The sequence below is a fragment of the Chenopodium album genome, chromosome 17 (genome assembly GCF_948465745.1).
Source record: "Chenopodium album chromosome 17, dcCheAlbu1.1, whole genome shotgun sequence".
NCBI classification, from domain to species: Eukaryota; Viridiplantae; Streptophyta; class Magnoliopsida; order Caryophyllales; family Amaranthaceae; genus Chenopodium; species Chenopodium album.
Genome location: NC_137850.1, coordinates 42,756,724 through 42,780,090, shown reverse-complemented (window position 1 = coordinate 42,780,090; position 23,367 = coordinate 42,756,724). Strand labels below are relative to the sequence as shown.

The following is a 23,367-nucleotide window of genomic DNA, read 5'->3' as shown; positions in this document are numbered from 1 at the left end:
GACTTCAATGAAGCCATACTTTCCTGTCTAGAAAGACAGCTTTGCCATTAGCAATTTCATGCTTGCCACCATTATATACGGAGTAGTTGGAGATCAAATGGAGGAAGTATTCAATTGTTTATTCCTTTTAGTTATGTAGTTGTGCGGCTCTTTTAAAATTTTATTGTTTGGGATATAATGGAGCCTATCATTGGTTCACCCATAATCCCATCAGTATATATATATATTTTTAAAAATTTTATTCTTCTCAAATAGGATTTTTGACGACGTTACATACTTTAACACGATTTGTTCTTCAAATATTTTACTCAAATTGAAACTTTAAAATACAATATAGAGTATCAATTATTGGTCTTTTAAGGGTCTGTTCTCATTAACTGAACTCAGCTGAACTGAATTGAATTGAACTGAGCTGTGCTGAACTAAGCTCAGCTGAGCTGAACTGAACTAAATATATTATAAGAGAAGGAAATTAGGAGCTAAAATGAGCTGAACTGAACTGAACTGAAAATAAACGTATGAGAACATGCCCTAAATAAACAACCCCAAACATGCGCAATAAAAGAGTTGTTAAGTTGACCTATTTCGTAAAAAAAAATAAAAATAAATAGTTGACCTATTTTAAACATTGGAGAGAATTCTAAAAGAGATATCCTAGGAGGATAGTTAGCTTAGTTAATTACTCAATTTTTATTATGCTAGAGAATTGAAGAAGATTTATTTGTCAAAAGTCAACGAAAGTCAAGTTTGGTTAGAATTTGAGGCTTTTTAAGTTTTGAATTAAGAGGAATTAAAGTAGGCTTGTATTATATCCCGCATTCGGCATTCCTGTCCTGTATTTGCTACTTTTGAGTTACACTTTTTTTTTCTTTCTTTGGAGTAACTCTTATGTTGAATGGTTGAGTATGTTTTTTTAATGGTTTTAATGGTATACAAAAGAGGCCTAGTTATAAATAAATTAACATTGTAAACATGTACAGAGTAGCTCATAAAAATGACATGTATAATAAACAACTTATGTTAATAAAGGGATTATTAACTTGTATTTTTCCGTCCGTGTAAAAAAAATAAATGTTTTTATGCGGGCTTTGCTTGATGAATAACTCTTGGTTATGAGGGTCTATTCTTATACATTAAAAGTCAGCTCATTTCAGTTCAGTTAAGCTCTTAATTTCCTTCTCTTATAAAATAAGTTTAGTTCAATTGAGTTCAGTCAATTGAGAACAGACCCTTAAACAAACAAACAAAAAAAAAACTCTTGGTTCTTCCATCAAATAAAACTCATAAACCCCCATTCAACAACACTAACCACACCAGTTTTTGTTCCTATCAACAATGGCGTCATATCTCTCAATCGACATTGCCAAAGCTTCAACCTTCATAACCCTAGCTACTAGGCATACTTTCCACCACCCTCTTCGAAAGCCCCAATTTCCTCTCACCCCTTTTCACCATAAACCTTATCACTCTACCACAACTTCTCTCTCCTTCAATCTTCGCCACCGTTTTTCACCACTTTCTCTCTCCTCCAAATCGCCGGAATTCCGTCGGAATCTCCACAGTTTTTCCGTCGCTGCTTCGTCGTCGACGGCGGAGTTTACGGAAGAAGATGATGTTGTTACCAAAATTCCTCCGGATAATCGTATTCCTGCTACTATTATTACCGGATTTTTGGGCTCCGGAAAGGTAATTCAATTGAGTATTTTGCCTAATGTATTTGTTTAAGTTTTAATTTACTAATTGAATTGGTTAATTTTAAATTCAAATTAGTTTTGCTAATTGAATTGGTTTGGGTTTAAATTTACTAATTGAATTCGTGAAGTTTAAATTCACATACTATAATTAGTTTCAGTTTAATTGTTTTGCTGATTGAATTGGTTAAGGCTTATATTTTTCATAGTACTGATTAATTTGCTTAAATTACTAATTGAATCGTTTAAGTTTAGATTTTACAGTATTAGTTAGTTTCTTTGCTTAAATTGGTAATCGAATTGGTTAAGTTTAAATTCATATATTAGTTAGTTTCAATTCACATACTATAGTTAGTCAGCATCAGTTTGATTAATTTGCTAATTGAATTGGCTAAGCCTTATATTTTTCATAGTTTTGATTAGTTTTAATGTACTAAAATTACTAATTGAATCGGATAAGTTAAGATTAATTTGCTAATTGAACTGGTGAAATTTAAATTCTCAGATGCAGTACTATGTTTAGTTTCGGTTTGATTATTTTGCTAGTTGAATATGTTAAGGCTTATATTTTTCATGGTAATGTTTTGTTTTAAATTGCTTAAATTACTAATTGAATTGGTATGTTTAGATTCTTGAAGTACTAATGCTTAACTTGCAATTGGGTTTGTTAATTTTAATTAATATACTACTAGTTTGTTTCAATCTGCTCATTTTTTGTTAGTTGAATTGGTTAAGTTTATATTTATACACTTGTAAGTTCAATTTGATTAGTTTGCTGATTAAATAGATAAATTTTTATTAAGTATTGTCTCTTATGGAAAAAAGGTAAGTTCTTTAAGTAATTATGTTATTCGAGATGACAGTGTTGAACTAATCATTCATGTAGCACATTTGGTGTGAAGTTGTAACTTTGGATCCAGTTAATTAGTGACAGGATTATTTAGTAAGACAGTCAAAACTACCCCATTGTCATTAATAAGCACCCCATATTCAAATGATCATTGATAGGTCGCCCCTTGCATAAAGGATACTTATATAAGCCTCTCCATATCTAGTGTGGAGTAAATAAAAGTCAAATATATCTTATCATACAGAGTCTTATGGAAGCACTATTGTTGTAGCTTCTGATTGGATTAGGAAATACCTTTTATGTTGGAATTTATGGTTATCTCAATGTAAATATAGTTGTAAATTTGTAATCTATATATCTATGGATAAATCTTATTAATCAATCTATTATACAGAATTGTTGGTTCCTTAATTTTTTATTTTTTTTGGTTTATTTGAGTGGAATGTATGTAACTATATCAATGATTTATCTTCCTACTTTCAATTTTTAGTGGTCTTCAACAGCAATGTTTAACCTTTTATATTGCACAAAAAGTAGATTACAAGTTAGACTTTTAAAGTTTATTTCTCAAAACTATTTGTCAAGAATTTGATCAACACATATAGGTCGAGGTTTTCAAATTTTGGCTTTAAATTTTGTATATAGGTAACAAGGTAATAGTGTTTGGAGTGCATTGTACCATCGATTTACTACTAGTTTGATAAGTGCCTGTAGCCATGTATACATTTATTCTGCATATGTTTTACCTTGAAGTCCATGAAGCTTTGAGCTAGATCATGATTTTGATTGTTTCAGATCGGGTCTTGTTTTGTGGATTCACTATGTATGCTTTCTTTCTGAAATTGATTTACATTTTTATTGACAGACTACATTGTTGAACCATATATTGACTGCTGATCATGGAAAGCGTATTGCAGTAATTGAAAACGAGGTATGTTTTTCAACTTTTCATTCTAGATTGCTATAGTAAATGTATGATATTTGAATCTCCAAAATCTTTTGTGGAAATAGAATTATTCCAAATTTGTGTAATGCTTGTCTAATGAATGTCAATAAATATATATTCTTAATTGAAACTCAGCTTCAATTTTGGTAGATCAAGAGTATTTCTTGTAAATGATACACTTTGGAGTTTGGACTATCAAGTACTAATATGTTTTGATCTCTTCCCCTCTGATGATCCTTTTGAATGTCAGTATGGTGAAGTAGACATTGATGGTTCCTTGGTCGCTGCTAAATCTATTGGAGCTGAAGACATTATTATGCTCAATAACGGATGTTTATGCTGCACAGTGAGGGGTGATCTAGTGAGGATGATTGGAGAATTAGTAGATAAGAAGAGAGGGAATTTTGATCATATTGTAATTGAGACTACAGGTACCTGTAATTTATTAAGTATATAAAAATTTATGTTATAGTGATTGTACAGTTTTCCATAAAGTCGTTAACTATCTATGTCTAATTAGTGGTTGGTGGGTGGAGAAATAAAGGGAGGACTTGTGCCTTTGGATTTAGACTGAACCAATGCTACATGTTTTGACTTGTGGGAATGCTAGCCCTAAGGGTTGTTTTTATAAGCTAAAATTAAATTTTTTAATTGTACAGAAAGATAATAGCTAATAATGCTTATCCTGTCCATAAGTCAAGTTGTTGTTTCAAAAAAAAAAAAAAAAAAAAGAAAAGAAAAAAAAAATTGGCTGTTTCTAAGCAATATGATGGGCTAAGCAATGTATTTTTCTTGATTACATTATGATTGTGTTGATTTGCAGGCTTAGCAAACCCCGCTCCTATCATTCAAACATTTTATGCGGAAGATGTTATCTTTAATGATGTGAAGCTAGATGGTGTTGTCACTTTGGTTGATGCTAAACATGCGACATTACACTTAGATGAGGTTAAGCCTGATGGAGTAGTAAATGAGGCTATAGAGCAAATTGCCTATGCTGATCGTATAATAGTAAATAAGGTATAATTGTCTTTTTAAAAATTAATATAATTCCTTGAGTGTGTGTTAAATTTGTTTACATACCGCAAAAGCATTTGAAAGAATTTTGAATTTGTTTCCCCATTATTTTTTATCTGCCTTTTGTTTGTTATATCAAAATAATTGAAACTTGCAATTGTCTTGCTTAGTTGCTTGTTTTGATATTCTTCTAACTATGAGTTGTTCCACAGACTGATCTTGTCAATGAACCAGATATTGATTCTTTGATACAACGAATAAGGGTTTGTCTCTTTTATAACATCATAAGTGCCTTATCTTTATCTTAGATAAATTTCAAACTTATAATGGGACTGTTGATTGTGGTTTGTGCAGAAAATAAATCGTATGGCTAATTTAAAGCAAACACAGTTCGGAAATGTTGAACTAGATTATGTTCTTGGTATTGGAGGTTTTGACTTAGAAAGGTGATGCTCTTTCCCTGAATTTTTACATATAATGTGATTTTTTCTTTAAAAAAATTCCAACTATTTAAGGAATTCTTCAAAGTTGTACTTTTCTTAGTGTTTAATGATAAGAATGGTTTATACCATGAACTTTGTATTGTGGTGATTCTCAAGTCAAAGGTATTTGTATGATTTTTAAGTTAAATTTCTAGTCATCATGACAATGCAAATGCTGCAAGAGATATTAGATTAGATATATATGTGGAATTGCAAATAATCTACTAGGATATTAAAGCATTAATGTGATTGGGGGAAGGAAGACCTCACAAATAGATGGCTTAAGTTTGTATCATTCACATTTTGACAAACCTCACCATAATTTGACAACTAAATAGCAAGTTGTCAAAAGGAAGTTAAATAACACTGTGATACAGTTTTTAAGCTACTTGATTATGTTTTGAAATGAGCTAGATTAGTGATATTTATAATTTTTAAAGTACCTCTAAATAGTCATATGTCACAATTTGACCTTTATAATTAATATTATCTATAGTAGTGAATTTATTATGTCAAAAACTTTGGATTATTTATAGTACTCCGTATTAAAGTTCATTTTTAGATCTAATTTTGGTAAAAAATAATTACAATATGCTAAAAAAAAAGTCTGAACACAACCTTCAATATCGCCAATTATCCTTTTTATTTGGCAATAACTTGGTACTACATGCATCCAATGATTCTTTTGCTAATATCATTAAAAAAAAAAATTTGGGTTGGTGCGGGAGGGGAGAACCAATAACATTGTATAAGCTATTGTAAGTAGATCTATGTACTTGATGCAAGGTTCCAGTTTTAGTCATTATACCTCATGCAGTAGATCTATTTACTTGGAGAATGTTGTGCCTATCCAAACAACCTGCAAGAAGTAAACTAATTTACTGGTGGTGCAGTTGTGTGGGTAGAGAGTGATTTATGGCAGGTGATTGGTAGTTTTTTTTTTTTTTTTGGTGTGTGTGTGTGGGTGGGGTGGGGGGGGGGGGGGGGGGAGGTGTTCAACATCAGAGAGAGGGTAGGAGAGAACTTTGTGAGCTGTATATATATATATTGGAATATAAGTAGGAGTTAATGTTTAACAATCATGCTTTAACGCTTTGTTTGGATAGCAAAGAAGGAAGGAAAAGAAGGGGAGGGAAAATGGAGGAAGGGAAGGGAAAAGAAAGGGAGGGGGAGGTGAGCTCCATTTTCCCTCCAAATCTCTCCAATTTTGGAGAGATTATGGTTATTAAAGAGAGAGGGAAAATGGATCCCTCCCTCTCCTTCCCCTTCCTTCCCCCAATCTTTTACCCAAACAAGAGATTTTGTCCCCCTCCATTTCTCTTCTCTTCTTTTCCTTCCATTTCTTCCTATCCAAACAAAGTGTAAAAGTTTCATTTAAGGCACATACATATACAAAATCCTAAAAAGTCTTATCTCAAGAAGTGAAAAATGAATGAGGGTAATAAATTCATATCAAGAAGGTATAAAAAGATTTCTGTTGGAAATGCATGATTAATCTGGTCTATAGAAGCTGATTTTTTGTCAAATAATTGACAGGATAGAGAGTGCAGTTACAGAAGAAAGCTCGAAAGAAGATCATGAATGTCATGATCATGATCATGACCATGAACATCACCACGAGCACAAGCATGAACACAAACATGAACACGAGCATGGTAAATGTTGATAATTTTTCTGACTTTATTTGTTACTATGTCATTTAATATCCGGGACTCTGTTCCTCATAATAGAAATCGATTATGTTATAACAATGTCTCATTTGTATGAATCAATTTTGTCACTAACTGCAGAACATCATCATGATCATCATTCCCATGATCACACACATGATCCGGGAGTTTCTTCTGTCAGCATTGTTTGTGAAGGGAGCCTGGACCTTGATAAGGTTAGGTTTGTGGGTTTAGCAACTTTCAGCCATTATGCTGACGTTCTTCTTTTCTGTGATTTTATCAATGCAGTTCTGGTTGCTTATTCACTCTTGAGTTTGTCTAAGAACTGCTGTCTTAAATTTCAGGCAAACATGTGGCTAGGTACTCTATTACTGGAAAGAAGCGAAGACATATATAGGATGAAAGGTCTTTTGTCTGTTGAGGGTATGGATGAAAGATTTGTATTTCAGGTATGAAGCCCTTCCACACTGTCATTTGAAAGGCTACATCCATTTATTATTCTGCTCATGGCAACCTAATCCCTGCTCTTTTGTTAGAAGACCTATCTCAACTTATTGTTTGCATAGGGAAATTATATAGAGTAGAATTTCTTGCCTAGAAGGTCAAATTGGTGAAGCCCTTTAGGAGAATCTTCTCGACTTCTCTGAAATGTCTCTAGGGGCTGGGTTTATATCAACCAAATGGCTTCATAAATTTTTGTTAAGCTCAGTCCATTCTTAATTTATCCTTTCCCATTCAATGTGTGAAAAGAATCATTTTTTTTTAAAGCTCGAGTCCTGATGCATACATTATGGGCCCTAAAATCTAACTTTTCTTTATTAGTCCAGTAACACTTCCAGTGCCCACTACAATTTATTTGTTATCAACATGGTTTCTTATGCTTTATTATTCCTCCCCTCGTACTGTTAGGCTACCACCAATTAGAACTTTATTACTTTCACAGTTTTACCGAGTTCAACTCCTTGATGAAACAGAATTGACATTCTTATTTCACCAATGCTTACCTCCTTGATCCCATCCCAATTTTCTTGTATTGATTCTCTTGGTAGCTTCTAGGCTTGTAAGCCCTTAAGGCTTTCATAAGGAGTATTGATTGCTAAATATTGGTTTTAAGCACTACAAGTTTTTATTGATTGAAAGATCTGCATGGAACACCAGAGTTTTCATCTCTATTTTCCCCATTTTGTTCATGCGTGCTAGTTATACACGTGATACCAATGGATGATGTGGAATATGTTTTCTCAGTGTAACACAATCTTTAAAATTTGCTTCTTTATTTGATCTAATCTTTACTCCAGCAGTTAACAAAACTTGTTATTGATTGTTTCAAAAAAAAAAAACTAGTTATTGATTTATTGACTCATTGTTAATGATGTGTGCAAGACTGCAAGTTGAGCGATTTATCACACCTTTAGTTGTATATATTTTTTTTATTATATTGCTGTATCTCTGAATGGCTGTTAATTTCTTCTTTCTCCAGGGAGTTCATGATATATTCCAAGGTTCACCAGATCGTCCATGGGGACCCGATGAACCAAGGATCAACAAAATTGTATTCATTGGAAAGAACTTGGATGGCCAGGAACTTGAAAAGGGATTCAAAACTTGTTTATTGTGATGTAATGTATTTTAGAAAATACATAAGAAAACTATACATAGGCTCATTAGATTGTCATTGTTTGTTGTAACATTATATCTCCGAGTTCATTGTTACTAGGGAAGTTACACTTCAAATTTCAAGAAAATTGTGAGTTTGTGACTATTTCATTTTTGATATTTAATAAGATCATGTCGTTCATAAATTCATTTTCATTATCGTTATTTCTGATAAATGGTTTGCATGTTACTGGTAGGGGATTCATTTGCTGTGTAGGTAAATGGAAAACAGTATGGTGATTACGAAAAATAACATAGCTTGTCCATGTATCACAAGGTCTTTCGCCAGGCTGTTATTTCTCCTAGTCTCATTCTTCATATTATGCAAGATTGGGTTTCTCGGAGTTCTGCGGCCGAGGATTTTAAGGCCTCTGCTCGTTTGTCCGGGGTTGTCTCTTATCCTATTAGACAGCTTGCTCGTCTTTCGTCATGTTATCTCACGGGCTCTTCAGATTCTCCTGCTGATATCTGTCTTGTGTTCGATGGTGCTTATAATTCCCAAGATCATGCAGCAGGGGCTGGTTGGATTTTTAGATATCCACATTCTGATACAGTTCTTGGTGGCGGTGCTAGAGCTTTCATTTCATCTTCGGCCTTTCAGTCAGAGTTGCAAGCCTGTTTGTGGGCCCTGAAGGCTGCTGATCGTCATGGTTTTCGCCGTCTGCTGATCTATACGGACTGCTCTACCTTGTTACCTTTCCTTACTAACAAGGGGTGTCGGGATATTTCTTGTTTATGGCTGCTTCAGGACATCAAGGATTTAGTTGCTCGGTTTTCTTCTTGTGTAATTCGGAAGGTTCCTCGTCAGTGGGTGGTCCCGGCTCATTGGTTGGCAACTCAAGCTCGTCAGCGTCGTCTGTTGTTGTGGTCCTTCTAGTTTTTTTTTTTTTTTTTTTTTCTTGCTTCCTTTTGAGTTTTTCGTTGTTTTTTAGCTCGTCTTGTCAAAAAAAAAAAAAAAAAAAACTTTTCCACCTTAATAAAAAAATTTCCCAACAATGATATTTTTATACAAAAATTAAGTAGGATATACCAGTAATTTTTTAAAATCGATTTAGGGCCTGTTCTCATCGACTGAACTCAGCTAAACTGAATTGAAATTAATTTATTAGAGCTGAACTGAAATGAATACTACCTCCGTTTTTATTTAGTTGACATGTTTTGACTTTAGCACTATTCACACACCTCCCCTTGACCGTGTTTTGTGCTTTATACGTAATGAAAAATATAGTTACGTGGGATCTTGCTAGATTTGTCACATTATATACTTTCAAAATATCAACTTTTCATAATTTTGTTTATCAATAATTAAAGATATTAATGATTGAGTAAGTGCATTGGCAAACGTGATTAAAGAAACGTGTCAACGAAAAAGAAACGGAGAAAGTATTTTATAAGATAAGGAAATTAGGAACTGAACTTATTAGAGCTGAATTGAATTGAAAATAAACGTATGAGAACAGACCCTTAGTATTTCTATAATAGATTGTGCCCCCTAGAGTATATAAATTGTTGCTCTCTCTAAAATTCATTACTTGCTCTACTTTTTTTTAGCCGTATTTTATTACTTAATTATTTTTTTTTCGAAAAAAATTACAATATTTTACTATTTTCCTTCCCACAACGGGCACAAGTGGTTTTATCATAACTATATAAATATTTTTTTTCATATTATCTCTCCTCTTACTATACTCACTTTAGTTTTTATAGATTGTTTTAGTCTTTCAACTAACCCCATCATTTTCATCATACTTTATTACGAAGTAATTTTTACTACTCTTACTAAAATTCCGAAATGAAGCAAGTACTGTAATAAGATATGGAGGGAGTATGTCACTACTTATTCCCGTTATCCACTCGGTACATGACTACATGTCTACATGTAACAATGTAACAATCGCTTCTTACAAAAATAAAAAAGAAAAAGAGAGAAACAAAAACAAAATTGATACGTATTAGTGTATTACAGTACCTATGAGTCTATGACACATGCCATTGGCCAATCACTGTAGATATAGTTGACCCGGCCCAGACAATCTTAAAACCCTAAAAACCCTGAATTCCCCTGATTCTTAACTCTTCCCTAGTCTCACTTTCTTCCCTTTGACCAATCTCAATCTTTGTCTCTTTTTCTCTCTTTAACTCCACTTCAATATGGACACACACTTGCTTCTCAGTTGCTCTGCTTCAATGGAGGCTTCTGTCTCCTCTTTGATGGATTTTCTCAAGGTTGAACTTTTTCTTGCTTCTCTTCAATCTCTTGCCTTTCTCCAGAGATTTCTTCTCCTTTGTTTGGTAATTTTCTCAACCCTTTTCATTTTTTTTTTTAATATTTGCTAGAATTTGGGTTTCTTTAGGCTATTTTGTTCTGGGTTTTTGTTTATAGTGAGTAATTGCAATTGGGTGTCTTTTAATTTCAGAATTGAGTTCTTTTTTGGGTTTAGTGCATTTTTGTGATTAAGGAAAATGTGGAATTGATTTCAATTTTTTGTTTGATGTTCAACCTGCTTATTTACTATTTGCTGTTGGCATTTGGGTGAAAAAGTTCAATGCTTTGTTAAGCATATGAATAAAATGTGTCAATTTATGAACTTTATTGTGTTTTTGAGGGTATTTTGTTGTTGAATTTGTATTTTAGCCAGTAATTGCAAATGGGTTTCTTTTAAATTTCAGAATTGGGTTCTAATTTTGGATTAAAATGGTCATTATTGATTTTTTATCAATTATAGTAGCTGACTTTTGTGCGAAGATTTTTGGCACTTTGTTGAGTTTATCTTAATTTCCAATTATTTGACCTTTGACTGATGTTCCTGAAAATGGGTTCATTGTAATTTTCCCAATTGTGCAGTTTTGTTTTGGCAATGATGGTGTTTGCTAGTCTAGTCATGTTGCATTTGAGCCTTTATATTTAGGTTTAGTCGGTTTTTTGCGTCTTGGTTCTGTGACATATAAGATGTATTCATACATCATATGGGAAAAATTAAGATGTAGGTAAATGCACTGGCTGGTGTGCTTTGGCTTTGTTGAACTTCCTATAATACGTGTTCAATTTCGAGTTCTTTCTATATGATTGAGATCAATTTTTGGGAGAAAAACACTTACATAGTTGAGATTTTGGTGGATGCACTGGATGGTGTGCTTTGGTTTGGTTCATATTCGAGTTGAGAGATTGTTTTTACTTAAATAGTGTACAGTTCTAAGAAGCATAATGTTTGAGCATGTTTCATTTAATCAATCTGCCCTTTGTTGGTCTTGTTGACTTGGATTATTGATTTTTTTTCCCCTTCTTTTAGGTACTAGCTATGTAAGAATAGTGAATCATGTTAAGTTTTCTATGCTAAATCTGATTTTTCTCCTGTTACTCTACCATTACAGACTGCAGAACATCTTGCAGACAGTGATCTTTTCAAGAACAAATGGTATTTACTTACCTTCCACATTTTTTTAATTTCTGTTGTACTGTGTGGAATATTAGTTGACCGGTGATTACTCTGAATTGGCAGGATTTCTTTGTCTGACGTTTACGAAGTAACGAAAGCTGAAGGTGAGGCCAAGGATGCCAGTGATTCAGAAAACGACGATGAAGAAGATGATGATGATGGTGATGGTGGTGATGATGACGACGATGATGATGAGGACTTCTCAGGAGGTGAGGAGAGTGATGATGATGGAGATCCTGAAGAGGATACGGCAAACGGTGGTGCGGACAGTAGTGATGATGATGACGATGATGACGACTCCGATGATGACGATGGTGACGATGATGATGACGATGAAGAAGAAGACGATGATGATGAAAAGCAGCAACCGCCACAGAAAAAAAAGAAGTGAGATGGAATGTTTGTATTTACTCTCCCCCTTTCTTCCCTTTCTTCTCTAGTTATTGTCATTGGTGGGGCTTTTGGGTCTTTGGTCTCTATTTAGGATTTCGGTAGACAAAATTAGTTTCAATGTCTTCATGATAGTTTAAAGTTTGTTTATGTAGATGGGGGAAGATTCATCTATGTCCTTTGATAATGATCAAAGTTCTCTGTATTAGGCGTTCGTTAGATCTGTTTTATGTTAATTCATTTAGTTCATAATTTTTACATTGGAAATGATTTCCCTTGAAATGGAAGTCCAAGAAACAGAACATATTGACAAATCCATGATTCTGTCCTTAACTTGATTTTATATGTTCAACAAACCTAAAATTATAAAATTTCTTTAACTATGTGAAGACCTTGTTGAGGCAGAGGAAAAACAGAGCACCACAAGTCTGTCAATGCTGAGAAGCATAAGAGAGCGAGCACCTAAGACCTACGTGCACCATGCTTAGAAAAGATTTTGGGTAAGGAGTGCCATATAATCAACTGAAAGTCTAGTATGTAAGATAAAGTAGAATCAATTGTCACTTTTCTTACCAGTTCTAATACACTAGTTGTGTTTTAGCAACACAAATATCTTATTACAGAGCGCCTGGTGTAATACTTGAGTTGGATGAGTAGTTAATGTGAATGCAAATCTGGGAAAAATTGCAGTGTTATTTGATTGATTTTGGTTTCCTTTGCATAAACAAGTTGATCTTTTCGAATTTAACACTATGCTTTCAATAACATGATTGACCTTTTCCAGTTTTGACTTGTTTCCTGTACATAACAATGTGATTTGATCATTTCAAGTTTTGACTGGTTTTCTTTACATAACAACATGATCTGATCTTTTCGACATTTGACTTGGTTTTCTTTACATAACAATGTGATTTGATCTTTTCAAGTTTTGACACTTTGTTTTTATTTACAAAGCAAGGTTATCATTTATCAAGCCGGTGCATTTTAACTTTTTAAAATACTATACATTGACATAGTTTCAAATACTCGGCGGATTGATCACCTAAATCTGGTTACAGAAATTTACTGCAACAAAAAAAGTTACTCTGTTCTTGTGAAGTTCAGTTCACTTATTATTGCTCAGCAAAAATACTGACATTATTGGGTGATAGCATTGGTACATAAATTCAATCTGCTATGAGATAGGATTCGCTTAAAGACGTGCATATTGTTAAGCTAATTTAGTTTAATTTATTTTTTTTTCTGTATTGGGATGTACTAAAGAAAAAAAAAGTAATAGGTCTCAGTAATGACACCATTAATAATGCTCAGCTGGTCTTTGAACGAATCCCATCTCGTAGCTTATTGAATCTACATATGAATGCTATTAGCCTATCACGTTGTGTGTAGTTGAGCAAAAATCAAGTAATTTAAACTTCAGGACTGAGTAAGTTCTTAAAGGGGATTTTTGTATTCAGATTTAGGTGATCAATCACTATTAGAAACTATGTCAAAGCATAATATATATGTTAAAAAAAATAAAAATGCACTGGCTTGATAATAACCTTGTTTTGTACATAAAACCAGTCAAATTCGAAAAGATCACATTTTTTTTTTTGGGTGCACATTGTTATGTTACTTATGTAAAGGAAACCAAAATGCACTGGCTTGATAATATATTAATATCTTGTCTCATGTTGCTAATAATCTGATTCAATTCCATCCATTAGTGCAGATCAAAATGGAAGAAGAAGAAAGCAAAGATTTGCTCGATGAATGCTGGGAGATGATCTTTGATCGTCTCCATCATAAAAGGGACCAAGAATCAATCTCTTTAGTCTGCAAGAGATTCCTATCAATCACCAATTCCTTACGAGTTAGCATAAAGTTCTCAGATTATACACCAATCTCAACCATCTCTAGGCTACTGCAGCGATTTTCCAACCTTAAAAAGATACAGTTTTGTAACTTTAGAGGAGACCTGAATGAAGCTGTTACTTTGATTGCACGGTCAGGTTTGGACTTGGAAGAGTTGATTGCTTTGTCACACGATCAATATAAACGAGCAGTTTGGTATGAGGAGCTGAGTTCAAACATGAAGAATCTGAAAGTACTCAAATATTCAGGTGGACGTGGAGATGTTGATCTTGCCAGAATAGCAGACTCGTTTCCTAATCTTGAAGAACTTTATATCGATCATGAAGGAGAGTATACTACTACTGTGACTGATGAAGGGGTGGATTACATGTCATCCAAGCTCAAAAGAATACGTAAGATAGACCTTTCCAACAGAGCATTTATAACAGATAAGTCCCTTGTTTCTCTGTCAAAAAACTGTCCATTACTCGAGCATATTAAAATTTATCAGTATAATGAAGTGACAGTAGAAGGAATTTCATTCCTTGTTAACAATAGCCACAATTTGAAATTATTTTACATATATAAAGATCTTAAGATTGATACATTTGGAGTCAATGGCTCTTCTAATTTCCTAGCCAACTTACGATCTCTAAGGCTCCAAGATGTTGACATATCGGATGAGTTTCTCTTTTCTATAGCAAAAGCACGAATTTCTTTTACCGACTTGGCTGTAATAGATTGCGAAAGCTACACGTTTACTGGGATCTCAAGGCTCCTGCTGAAAACTTCTCAATCTCTCAAGTCTTTAGACTTGGGGGGATTCATGGGAGTAAAATTCCTCACAAATGAGCATATAGAGTACTTGTCCTGTTTTCTCCAAAACCTGACATCAATTAAGCTCTTTAATTGTAAAAATCTATCTGATTCAGCTTTTGTTATGATCACACAAAGATGCCCTCGTCTGTGCCATTTTGCGATGACTGGTTCAAGCCTCGGAACAGAAGAATACAATTATGATGGCCTAATGAAGAACCGTGCAGTAAAGTACTTGAACCTAGCATTTCATTATGACTTTAGCCTTACAGTTCTGAAAAGGCTTCTTACCATATTTCCCGAAGTGGAGAAGCTCGACCTAAGTCATTGTAAATTCGTACGCCATGATAAACTGAATGTTCCTGATATACTAGAGTGCAACAAGAAGCTTGTGAAACTGGATATAGGAGGATCCCATGGTATTATCGAGGATTTAACTGCAAAAGACATGGAGTTGCCAGTGTTAGAGAAGCTGATTTTGAAGTATTCATTTAGAGATATAAATGATAAATTGCTTACCAAGTTAGGGAGGGTGTGCCCCAGATTGATTCACCTGGATCTAGAGTTTTGCCTTCAAATGACAGAAAAAGGAGTAAAGGAAGTGGTGAAATCGTGTAAACAACTGAGATACTTGAGCATAAGTTCCTGTTGGAATTTGGATATAAGTATAATAGCATGGATAGTGAGAAACAGACCGTCCTTGAGAAAACTGGTGTCATCATCTCGCATATACCCAGATGAAGAAAACCAGAAACTCTTCCTGCAGCAAGGCTGTCTTGTCCTCAAGGATCCAAACCCACCTTGAAGAATCCGATTGGATGTAATTTGTGTAGTTTTAATTTGAGTTTATTGTATTAAGTACACTAGTAGATTATTATTGCAATTTCCTGTATCTGAATGTTTTATTTCCGCAACAAATGTAACACGATCTCATATGACTATATTATTTCTTATAAATTAGTGTTAAATTGTTTCTGTTCCATGTGCTCTTTACCCGCAAGATCCTAAAATATAGAGTAATGTGTGATTATAAGCTGCTGCTTTTCCTCTGTTTTTAGCCCTGGCAATAGTCTCCGATACAGTAGACTAACAAAGAAATTTATCAATAATGTCTCTTACAGTCTAAATGTTCACACAGTCCATGCTTTGCCTGTTTAAAAAGTCGAAAATTTGGTCATCTCGCTTAATCTAAAATTAGCATCCAGGGCTCAAATCCGGTCATTACTTGTATATACTACCTCGGAAAATCAAATTTCTGCTGAAATCGAGTTTTAATGTTTTATTAGGCATATTTCAATGAGTTAAATTACAATAATACCGCGAAATTCAACCCTCTACTACTTGACTAGTTAATTCATCATTATCGTTTACATTTGCATCTACTTTCTCCCTTTTCATTGCCTTTCTACCCTTCTTATTTCTCTTCTTCTTTCTTTTCTTCTGTTTTTGAGAGCTTTGATCTGATTTCTTCTGCTTTAACATTTTAACAACTCCGGCAAGGGCAATATCAGGATCTTCACTCCTTATAAGCTCCTCCGCGGCTTCAGCAGGACTCACATCTGCTGTATTTAGTAGTTCCTCAATCTTCGAAAACAAAGGATGCTCCCCTGATAGGCCAAGGTAGTTGGAAGCCAGGATCCGGAACCCCGGCATTCTCAAGTAAGACATGTGAATGTGCATATCCATACGTCCTGGGCGCAACAATGCCGGGTCTAACCTTTCCTTATAATTCGTTGTCAAGATGATGATCCGCTCATCTCCGCAACTAGACCACAATCCATCGATAAAGTTCAATAGCCCTGAAAGCGATAAAGTGTTGCTAACTTCGGCTACATCATTGGAAGTAGGCTCACCTCCTGGTTGAACTTTAATGCTATCATCATTATCGTATTCATTGTAATCGTACTCATCAGAAGTATAACCATTGTACTCATGATCTTCCCTAGTAAGAGGAGCCTTCTTCGACAACCCTGTGGCACAGTCGATATCCTCGATCACAAGTATAGACTTATTGGTAATGGACATCATCAAATTCCTTAAGGTAGCATCTTTTTCGATGCCAGAAAGCTGTAAGTCGTAGATACTAAACTTAAGGTAATTCGCGATAGCTGCAATCAAACTAGATTTGCCAGTCCCGGGAGGTCCATACAGCAAGTACCCTCGCTTCCAAGCTCTCCCAATCTTTTTATAAAACTCCTTCCTCTTTATAAACCTATCGAGATCATCTACAATCGACTTCTTCAACTCCGGATCCAATGCCAAGGCATCGAATGTGAAGGGATGTTTAAAAGACACGGGGTGCCAATGCCTCGATGACATCCCGCCTTGATACGTGTACAGAAAAATATCCTTACTCATCTCGATCATAGTGTCGTAACTCTTCATCACGACCGAGGGAATATAGCTACCGAGAATTATATCCTTGTATTGAGGATCGAAACTCAACATAAAGGATTTATGGACATTAGAGGCATTAATCTGCTGTTCTTTCTCTCCTTTATCATTCTTGCAAGAAAACTCCCAATGTAATTTTACATTTACATTATTTTCGTCTAATTTTACATACTCGACATACTCTTCCCCTTGCGATAGGTGGTAGTACACGTCGTGCCCGTGGTCCTCGTCCCTACGACATCCCTCGAGTTGTGTCGATAAAGGCTTGAGCTTGTTGGCAAGGTATGCTTCACAAGCCCTGTATACACCGTTGCTACAATTGTAGCCTTCATTTTTGTAGCACTCTCGAACAACTAATGTAAAAATCTTGGGGTCTAAAATTGATGGTTTCTTGAACCAATTCAAGACTTTCTCATTAATGTATTCACGTATTTGTTGAGGGACAAATTGATTGTAAGATTGTTGGCCTAGGGTTAAAAAAGCCGAAAAAGAGGCATAGTAACCAAATATAGACCCTACATTAAATGTAGTTTCCATGATTTAAGCCAGGATAGGAATTTTAGTCGAAAGGGTAGAAATGGGAGGAAAAGAAAGGGAGGAAAATTTAGCTAGTAACACTAGCTGTATTTCATTGAAAAAATGAAGAAACAACTTGTATTTATAGAGTGTGTGTTAAACCGCCTTAGTAAGGGACTAAGGAGGCACGAATTTTTTTTTTTTTGTGGAAACCTAAAACTAAGATAAATTTAGGGGAATATATGATAAGATTTTTAGAGAGTTAATTTAAGCAAATACTTGGAGGCCAAGCTCTTGTAAATAAAATTAAATAATAATAAAAAAAAATTTAAGAAAAAAGGGCTTGGAGATCAAGGAAAAGTAGTTACCAAAATAGGAGTACAGGGAGAGGAGGATAATTTGGTGGGCAATAGGTACTCGTATTCATTAGCAAATCATTTCTTAGCATTAATTAAAAATATTTTTTAAAAAAATATTTATTTTATAATATCAATATGAAAATTATATGATAACAATGATAGAATATAAAATATATATTTTTGAGCTTCAACTATCAACTCTTTTTGGGTTGAGTTGGTCCACTAATATAGTATTGGAGCCAGCGTGACACAAAATTCACGGATTCAAATCTTATCCACCCTACTTTCAAGTGGAGTATTATGCGGAGGGTGTATGTTACATCCACATTTTAAATGTGAGAAAGTTTTGGGTTGAGTTGGTCGTACAAATATAGTTTCTTATCTCCCGTATGTCTAACAAACTTATCGGTGATGGAAATCATCAAATTTCCTAAGGGCTAAGGCTGTGTCTAATTTGATACCAGGTCAGAAGCTGTGAATTGTACTCCTTCCATCATCTCTAAGTGATTGAATAAAAGAAGTAAGATAGGAATTATATATACTCCATAGTGGGTTATTGCCTTATTGGTTGATTAAAATTAAATAAATAAACAAGGTAGTAATTAAAAAAAAAAAACTTTAAAAAAATGAATAAAATAATATATGATGGTGAATAAAATAATTTCCAAAAAAAAACAATAGTTAGTTATGAAATTTGGTTTATAAAAAGTGAATAAAATAATGGGCTTGTTTGGTAAATTGTTTTTTATTGGTTTTTTTATTGGCTTTTGGCTTTTTCATTTGGTCAAATATCCAAAATTTATGTTTGGTAAATGGATTTTTCAGTCAGCTGAAAAGCTGGCTTTTAAGCCAAAATGAAAAAGCTACTTGGATTAGCTTTTGGCTACCTAAGTAACTAACAACATCCAACAGCCAATTTTACCAAACATGTTTTAAGATTAATAAAAAGTCAAACAGTCAACAAAAAGCCAATACAAACAGTCAGTTAAACCAGCCAATTAAACCAGCCGACAATCAACAACCAACCGCCAGCATCCAATTGCCAAACAATGCAAGACCAATAAATGATGGTGAATGAGACTTTATAAATTAAACACTTTCCCTAAAATGCTAAGAAGAGTTGCAATGCCAAATCCATAAATACAATTACATACTCTTTTATAATTTCCCAATTTACCGCGTCCACATAATTGTTTGGGCATAAAACAATATTTTTTTTTTAGCACAATACTGCCATTTGAGTTAGCGGTTTCCAATTGGAGGAAAGTCGCAAAACTGGCAACTAACTCAAATTTACCTAAGGGATGTCAGTAATAAAGCAACTGCCATGGTTGGCTAATTTATTTAATAGCTTGGCATGCCACATCATCTTCTTTAGCTACAACAATTCAAGCTATTTGTTGCTCCAATGGTTAAGCTAGTTGTAAATTAATAATATTTTTTATCTAATAAATATTTGCCAAGCTAATTAGCTCTACAAAGCTAATTTGCTTGCCAAAGCAAATTAACAAGATGTGCAACAATGGTGTAGCTACTAGCTTAATATTTTTAATATTTACAAGGTAGTCCCTTTTTCCAACCATTGGAGGGGGTGTGGTGTGTCAAAATGAGGTCATACGCACTTAAAAAAAAAAAAAAAAAAATACTGTAGTGAATTTGATCTCATACTAAATTCACTTTTAATTAAATTTAATGAAGTACCTGATCAATCAATATATTCAAGGGAAAATACAAGTTAATCTGTCAGATAAACGAATTTTTGTTAATCTGATGGCATTTTTGTAAATATATTGAAAAAGCAGGGTCATTTATTCAGTACTTTTGGTGAGTTGTCCAATTACTGTTTGTCTTTTGCTTTTACTGTTTGGTGAGGAAATTACACATGTACCCCTCAACTAGTACATGAAAAGACGCATATACCCCTCCACTGGTACTTTAAAAGACAATTATACCCCTCAACCAATTCAAACACAAGTTAACAACAATTCATCAATAACTGTATATTACAACCTTAATTGCAATTCTTATACAATAATTTGGCCTCATTTAGCTTTCGTATTTAACAGTTGAACATACATTTTTTTTTTCTTAAAGTTGAACATACACAGAGCTAGCTGAAATCGAAGGAATATAATCGCGCAGATGATACCTTAATCAATTATAGGTTTACTAGTTGTTGTTGCACACACACACCACCTGTAAGAGGTACCGGATTCGCGCATGTGCTACCAGGGCAACAACCAGGTCCAAATGTAGGGTTACAATACGCGCCTACGGCTGCACACATCAAATCTTTTTCCATAGAAGGCGACGACATTATTGTTGCAATTCTCTTGTTTTCGCCCCCAAAAGTCTCTAATACATTAGAATGTTGTTTCTGGTTTCCAAGTGCTAGAGCTACATAAATATGAAAAACAATAGTAAATAAATAAAATTAATACGCGGTTCGTTTATAAAAAGTGCGTGTCGAATGCATGTAGCATGTCTAATAAAGTATTTTTTGTTCATGAATGCAAAAATTATAAATTCATAAATGAGATATGGAACTATAATGTATCTATGCTAATGATATGCATGAAATATAGATTATGTAGAATTGAGGAAAAAAGATTTTAGGTTGTACACTTGTACATGGTGATTGGTTGATTGAAAAGTCGGATTTTTTTTTTTTAACATTTCTATTATTATATAAAAAGCCTAGTTTGTTGTTGAATCAATGAGTTAAACAATATCATATGCATAATACATATAAATTTAAAGAATTTTACTACTCGTATATATATTAGTAACCTGTTGCAGCACACCACATGACTATCATTACTAAAATAGCATGAACAAAGAATTTGGGTGAGACCTTCATCATTATAACTCGAACCCAAATAAATAGTTTTTTTTTTTTGTTTTTTTTTTCTGAAACAAAATAGTCTTTTATTTGTATTTAGATTAATTAGCTAAACAATGCTTTAATTGCCTTCATTATCTTTGTTATTTATAGAAGCTTAGTTTGGTGCGCTAGCTCCTCAACCTAACTGACAACCTACCGGTGCATTTTTTTTTGACGAAACCTTAAACTCATGCATTTTGTGATTAATATTTAAATATTCATCATTTTGTTCCACATAATTATATTATGGAGGTTGTAACTAATACTATGACATCGACATGCTGATAGTTAGATTGCATGCATGCAAGCCTTGCCATTTCCATAGACGACTTATGATCTTTTATTTAATTATTTAATTTCTGGTAATAACAATTTTTTGTCGCCTTCATAATTCCATACGACATTTATCTTCTTAAATTAATTAGTACCTTATGCCTTATGCCTATATCATACGAAGTATATGTTTATCCTAGAAAAACCTAAGTATTACTCCCTCCGTTTTTAAATACTTACTCCATTTTTTCATGCGCGGAGTTATAGGAAAACTTAGATAAAGTAATAATAAGGGTATGGAGGTAGTGGGGTTGGTAGAAGAATAAAAAATTATAGAAAGCAAAAGTAGTGGAGAGAATTGGAGCCTTGAAGGATAGAGAATATATGTTGGGACCACTAGATGAGAGAAATTGATTAAATATTGTAAAAGCTTTTTAAATAAGGAAATAAAGCAAGTATTTAAAAATGGCCGCAAATGGAAAGTGGAGCAAGTATTTAAAAAAGGAGGGAGTAGTACCTTACTCATGTAACACACTAACACGTCCAGTAGCGGATTCAGGATTTTTAATTATGATCGGAATAGCGTAGTAGCACATAGTTGTTTAAGTACATTCAAAACTAAAATTAAAACCGAACCTTTATTTTACGGATTAATATTGAAAAATTCCCCCTGAGTGACTTTTTTTTTTATGTCAAGCAATGTGCTAGTACAAGTACATTATAGTTGTGCTCCTTAATTATTAAGTAACAACCTGATTTTGGACATGCATACATTTGACTGAAAGTTTATTCAAAAAATAATTACTAAAATATATAGTATGTATAAAAAAAAAAAAAAAATGGAAATAAAAATAGATGTTGGGGTTTGATAGATTTAAGTAGGAGATGCATCACTTTCTCATAGTGAGAAATAAAATGAGAAAACTGTGGAGCCTATGGCATTTTCGTAAATAAACCAACAACTTTATTCAATTGTAGAGCCCACAACAATGAAAAATTCACGAAAATGCGCTCATGAGAAATAAATTCTATATATATAATGACGTCATAGTTGGGTTTAATAGGGGTTTGGTAGTAATCACAACATTTTAAAATTTTTTGCGGTAGTAATTCACAACTTTTTAAATTTGCGGTAGTAATTGACAAATTATCCTATATTATACTTCTAATATTGTAAATATTAACTTCTAATATGTAGCTTGGTGGGTTATATAATACGGAGTAATGACATTGAAACAATTGGTGCAAGGAGGATAGTGAGATAGTCCAGGCACATCTCTCTCATTTTTTGATACGTGTTGAACTTTAATCACATTATTATGTACGAGTATTATTTAGACAATCCCTTTTGACCGTCTTTTGTGATTTATACGTTAGGAAAAACATAATCATATGAGTCTAGTTATGGCATGTTCTCTTTAGCTTAATTTCAGTTCAATTTTGTTCACTTCACTTTATTTCAGTGTAGTTTAGTTCAGCTCCAATCAATTCATTGCAATTCACCTAATTTTCTTATCTCTTAAACAATTTATTTTAGCTCTATTCAGTTCATTTCAGATCCAATCAGTTCATTTCAGATCCAATCAGTTCAGTTCAGCCCACTTTAGTAAATCAGAATAGACCCTTAGAATTGTCTCAACATATAAACATTCAAAAATAAACTTATTATTTTTACTTAAATATATTTAAAACTATTAATTGTATAAAAAATACATTGGCAAGTGTTGCAATTAAAAAAATAAAAATAAATAGTATATATTAGATCACTAGCCATGAAACCTGAAAATAAAGATGATGCATGACTACACAACCATTGAATACTCTTGATGTTTGGAAATTTTAATGCACACCAAGGTGACCCGGGTGTAAATTTATTTTTACATGAAAAAAAAATATTAATACGTTATTTTTTACTTATTTAATTTTTTAACTACTATATACTTTATTAACATAATCATGTAATATATGGTTGGATTTTTATGTTACACTGTTTACTTTCATATAATTTTTTTAAAAAGTTTTACTAAAATCTAATTAAAAATATTGATGGTTAATGTTGTGTATCAATAAGTGTAAAAACTCAAGTGACGCATTTAAAAAAAAAAAAAGAAGTATAATTCAATTTTTGAAATATATATGGGGAAAAATTG

The 23,367-nt window shown here is 33.3% G+C and overlaps 3 protein-coding genes and 1 pseudogene across 3 annotated transcripts; 3 read left to right on the top strand and 1 right to left on the bottom strand.

Moving 5' to 3' along the window:
- The first annotated feature begins 1,299 nt into the window (after positions 1-1,299).
- LOC145589777 (uncharacterized) lies at positions 1,300-8,462 on the top strand. Its single transcript, XM_081646463.1, has 10 exons — positions 1,300-1,686; positions 3,407-3,472; positions 3,738-3,918; positions 4,311-4,507; positions 4,717-4,767; positions 4,859-4,950; positions 6,523-6,641; positions 6,777-6,871; positions 7,001-7,105; positions 8,137-8,462. Exons 1-10 carry the CDS (start codon positions 1,336-1,338, stop codon positions 8,272-8,274), a joined length of 1,395 nt encoding a protein of 464 aa, XP_081502589.1. The 5' UTR covers positions 1,300-1,335; the 3' UTR covers positions 8,275-8,462.
- Positions 8,463-10,363: 1,901 nt separating this feature from the next.
- LOC145588056 (uncharacterized) lies at positions 10,364-12,399 on the top strand. The gene is made up of 3 exons (XM_081644699.1): positions 10,364-10,604; positions 11,685-11,728; positions 11,813-12,399. Exons 1-3 carry the CDS (start codon positions 10,464-10,466, stop codon positions 12,138-12,140), a joined length of 513 nt encoding a protein of 170 aa, XP_081500825.1. The 5' UTR covers positions 10,364-10,463; the 3' UTR covers positions 12,141-12,399.
- A 1,460-nt stretch (positions 12,400-13,859) lies between these two features.
- On the top strand, positions 13,860-15,596 carry LOC145589054 (F-box protein At5g51380-like). The gene has a single exon (XM_081645626.1). The coding sequence runs from the start codon at positions 13,860-13,862 to the stop codon at positions 15,594-15,596; it is 1,737 nt and encodes a 578-aa protein (XP_081501752.1).
- Positions 15,597-16,117: 521 nt separating this feature from the next.
- Positions 16,118-17,722, bottom strand: LOC145589053 (AAA-ATPase At2g18190 pseudogene; annotated as a pseudogene).
- Positions 17,723-23,367: the final 5,645 nt, after the last annotated feature.

What these genes read in the sequence shown, in the direction of transcription:
- LOC145589777 (XM_081646463.1), top strand. Translation starts at nt 1,336, where the DNA reads ATGGCGTCATATCTCTCAATCGACATTGCCAAAGCTTCAACCTTCATA. An exon ending in TTGCAGTAATTGAAAACGAG is followed by an intron (nt 3,473 to 3,737) that starts GTATGTTTTTCA and finishes TTTGAATGTCAG; the next exon opens with TATGGTGAAGTAGACATTGA. An exon ending in ATCGTATAATAGTAAATAAG is followed by an intron (nt 4,508 to 4,716) that starts GTATAATTGTCT and finishes GTTGTTCCACAG; the next exon opens with ACTGATCTTGTCAATGAACC.
- LOC145588056 (XM_081644699.1), top strand. Translation starts at nt 10,464, where the DNA reads ATGGACACACACTTGCTTCTCAGTTGCTCTGCTTCAATGGAGGCTTCT. An exon ending in GATTTCTTCTCCTTTGTTTG is followed by an intron (nt 10,605 to 11,684) that starts GTAATTTTCTCA and finishes CTACCATTACAG; the next exon opens with ACTGCAGAACATCTTGCAGA. An exon ending in GATCTTTTCAAGAACAAATG is followed by an intron (nt 11,729 to 11,812) that starts GTATTTACTTAC and finishes CTGAATTGGCAG; the next exon opens with GATTTCTTTGTCTGACGTTT.
- LOC145589054 (XM_081645626.1), top strand. Translation starts at nt 13,860, where the DNA reads ATGGAAGAAGAAGAAAGCAAAGATTTGCTCGATGAATGCTGGGAGATG.